Genomic DNA, 3,910 nt, shown 5'->3' on the forward strand with positions numbered 1-3,910 from the left:
GGTCCGGTTGTGAGCAGTGGGCATTAATTAGTTATTGGGATGGTCCTCCTATAAAAGGGGCACACGCCCACTGCTCTGCTCTCACTCAGTACAAGCCAAGATGAGCTACGGATCTGAAGCCTTCTCCTCCTCCTCCTACCGAAGGATTTTCGGGGATTCTCCCCGTTATGCATCTCCATCGCGGACAACCGCGACTGGGTCCTCCCGGGGAGGAGGATACCGGTCCTCCTCTCTGTCCCGGACCAACGCTTCATCCCAGGGCACGTACAGCAGAAAGTCCGGCCGCTCCTTCTCCTCCATGCCGCTGGACACCTTCGACATGACTCAAAGCAGCGTCCTCAACAATGAGTTCAAAATCGTCCGCACCAACGAAAAGGAGCAGATGCAAGGCCTCAATGACCGCTTTGCAATGTTCATCGATAAAGTGCGCAACTTGGAGCAACAGAACAAAGTGCTGGAGACGGAGCTGGTCGTTTTGCGCCAGAAGCAGGCGGAGCCGTCCCGCCTGGCCGAGCTCTACCAGCAGGAGATACGCGAACTGCGCTCCCAGCTCGAAGAACTGAACGGAGAGAAGTCCCAGCTGATGATCGAGAGGGACAACGTTGACGACGAACTGCAGAAAGTCAGGGGAAAATACGAGGAGGAGTTCCGTGGCCGGGAGGAGGCGGAGGCCCTGCTCAAAGCTTTTAAGAAAGATGTCGATGATGCCACCATGGTGCGCCTGGACCTGGAGAAGAAGGTGGAATCTCTCCTGGATGAGATCAACTTCCTCAGGAAGGTGCACGAGGAGGAGGTGGTCGAGCTGTCGGACATGATCCAGGCTGCCCAGGTGTCTGTGGAGATGGAGGTGGCCAAACCGGACCTCACCTCCGCCCTCAAGGAGATCCGCGGCCAGTACGAGTCCATGGCGTCCAAGAACCTGCAGTCCGCCGAGGAGTGGTACAAGACCAAGTTCGCGGACCTGTCCGATCAGGCCAACCGGAGCAACGAGACCATCCGCAACAGCAGGGAGGAGATGAACGAGTTCAGGAGGCAGCTGCAGTCCAAGACCATCGAGATAGAGAGTCTGAGGGGAACCAACGAGTCTCTGGATAGGCAGCTGCGGGAGATGGAGGATAGGCACAATGTGGAGATTGGAACCTACCAGGTAATCACATTTCAATAACCTATTAACTCCATATCTAAAGGATTGTAATCTGAAAAATCTGCCATTTATTTTCAGTTTAAGTTTATTAGAGCATTAAAAGCATTGTGTTTTTATGGAGAGCAATAGCCTTTACATTTCAGAGCGATAATAATAAGGAGTAGCAGCTGTTGTGGCTCGGGCTCTGTCCGTGGTGCTGAAACTCCCTCCCATGGGACAGCCCCACTCAGCAGCTGCAGCAGACAACGCCCACTGAGTGGAGCTGCTAGAACTCAGATATTTTATATAAGTGCTGTGTGTGATGCAGGTTTACAAAAATGAAAATTCTTCATATGAGTAACTTTAACTCAGAAACCTCCCTTATCCCCAAACACACAATGCATAATTCAGCAATGAAATGTTTTGCTGCATTTCCCCCTGCAAGCAGTTATGAATAGCGGAGCTCCTAATGCTTTTTTTTCTAATGTAAAAAATATATGTTAGTAAATGTTGAACTTTGTATTATTGTCTGTAGGATAGCATGATGGAGCTGGAGAATGAACTGAGGACCACTAAGGGCGAGATGGCTCGTCACCTGAGGGAGTACCAGGATCTGCTCAACGTCAAGATGGCACTGGATATTGAAATTGCAGCCTATAGGTAAGGTCATCTTTCAGAAATCCGTCATGTATATATTTTATTTCAATAATGTGTAAATTGCAAAATCCTTTAAAAAGAGAGGGAAAAATTCACTCCCCCTTGTAAAATGACAATATCCGTTTTTATGTCATACCCTCCCCTATAAATCTCAGAGTTGGTTCTTTCTATAAACACTTCCATGTATCACCCTCTTTGCAGGAAACTCCTGGAAGGGGAGGAGACCCGCATCGGGACGGGCATCAGCTTTAGCAGCCCAGCCATGGGTGCTGGCATGGGGCAAGGCTACAACTACCAGTCCCGCATCTACACCAGCTCTGGCAAGAGCTCCAAGAAGGAGGTCAAGGAGGAGGAGCAGCAGAGCAAATCTGGAGGCAAGGTGACCCAGCGTGAAGTTTATGAGGAGATGATGGCCAGCCCGAAGAAGATGGAGAAGCAGCAAGACTCCAACGATGCTCCCACCATTCAGAAAAACTAAGAGTCATACTGTAAGCCTGTTCACGACCCTGTATCCTGCAAATTCTCTCCTCTCTCCCATCCTGAAACAAACCTTGAGCATTAACATCTGATGCACTTGTGGGGATCTAAGATGATAGCCCTGCTTTGCCTTCTTATTATAAGCGTAAGATAGCAATGGTTTCTAACATATAGTGCTGAGTTTATAGGTTTGTTTCATGTTGGTTGATCCCCTCTTGTTCCCCTGTGTCCCCACATGTGTTCTCCCAAAAGGAAATCCATTGTAACTCTACTATAACCATCACTCTATACAGTACCACAGTACAGCAGTTTCTCCTGTGTTTTCATCCACAAACTCAACATTAAACAATAACAAGCACTTAGGTAGCAACAACAACATGTACCACCAACGCACAATAGATAAAAACCTCTGGTCCTTCACTACAACCACAAGCTGTGATATGCTCTCAACACATACCAATAGTAGCATGTGTGTGTGAGTGTAACTGTGCGCACAAAAGATTCATAACACATCAGCTAGTATCGGTCACTCTGCAAAAAATCCTTTCATACTGTAGAAATTAAAATCTCCCGAAACAATGATCATAGTTGAGTGAGAAAGCACACAGTCCACAATAATAGGAAACCTGCCAAAATAAAAGACAATAATATATGATAGCTTTTACTGAGCCATTATTTTTGGTCTCCTTTTGTCTGTTTCTCTTCTTGCACAATATTTCTAACCACAGTCAGTGTGTCAGCGCTTAGACTGTGTTTCTATCAGCTCTGCATGACAACAGTATAAAAGATGATTATTGCCTCATGCGAGCACTGACCCTTTTTTAAACTTCCCAATGAAGTTTCATTAAATAAATTGGATTATTATAGGTTTTTAAATGAGATGAATATTTGAAGTAAACAAGAAAACAAACATATTGATGGAGCATTACTTGCATGGTGTATGTAGACCTCATTCTAGCATGGAAACCTCCGACCCATCATTCAAAGTTCTTTATTTGGCTTTTGCCTTCTAATTCGGTAGTGATGGATGCTATGAAGAATTAAGAGAAAAGAAAAGTTGAGCAAAAATACTTTAAAAGATGCTAAATGTAGCTAATATGAACAAAAAATTGTTTTCTCTGTGCAGTCAAGTCACTTAGACACTGAATTGGAAATTATGCTTCAGTGCAAATGCATGGGCATTCTGTATGATCCATGTAGTTGTGATGGACAGTTTGCATATTTATCACCATTTCACATATGCTACTCATTATGCTTGAAACACATTAGAGCTCCATAACCCATACTATATCATTTGTCCTGAAGAAAGGCAAGCAAACTCAAAATACATCCCTGAGTGAATGAAGTGAGAACCTGACTACGATATGTTTGAAACAACGTGACCTCTCTCTTTGTAACTGTGGCCATGACTGCTTTAAAATGCCTGTTGTAGTCTGATCTCACGGGTAGAAATCCTCCAGTATGAAAGACTTGTAGCTTGTTTTTCTGCTTGTGCACTGCCAACTTTAACTCACACCTATCTTATTCTCGTGTTGCTGGTTATGGCATACACATACACACACACGAAGAATGAAAACAAACAAAAACAGCTGATTTTGTTGCAGACTGTTATGGATCAGGTTGACTGCTGCTCTATTTTGAGGCTTGTGATGA

At 45.0% G+C, this 3,910-nt stretch overlaps 1 protein-coding gene across 1 annotated transcript; it reads left to right on the forward strand.

Annotated features, from left to right (window-relative positions):
* Positions 1-8: 8 nt before the first annotated feature.
* Positions 9-2,258, forward strand: inab (internexin neuronal intermediate filament protein, alpha b). The gene is made up of 3 exons (XM_061091743.1): positions 9-1,147; positions 1,659-1,783; positions 1,982-2,258. Exons 1-3 carry the CDS (start codon positions 101-103, stop codon positions 2,256-2,258), a joined length of 1,449 nt encoding a protein of 482 aa, XP_060947726.1. The 5' UTR covers positions 9-100.
* Positions 2,259-3,910: the final 1,652 nt, after the last annotated feature.

This window comes from Limanda limanda, chromosome 2 (genome assembly GCF_963576545.1).
Source record: "Limanda limanda chromosome 2, fLimLim1.1, whole genome shotgun sequence".
Classification (NCBI taxonomy): Eukaryota; Metazoa; Chordata; class Actinopteri; order Pleuronectiformes; family Pleuronectidae; genus Limanda; species Limanda limanda.

Coding starts and splice junctions, on each gene's coding strand:
- inab (XM_061091743.1), top strand. CDS start 101: ATGAGCTACGGATCTGAAGCCTTCTCCTCCTCCTCCTACCGAAGGATT. Junction 1,148..1,658: donor TGGAGATTGGAACCTACCAG/GTAATCACATTT, acceptor TATTGTCTGTAG/GATAGCATGATGGAGCTGGA. Junction 1,784..1,981: donor ATTGAAATTGCAGCCTATAG/GTAAGGTCATCT, acceptor CCCTCTTTGCAG/GAAACTCCTGGAAGGGGAGG.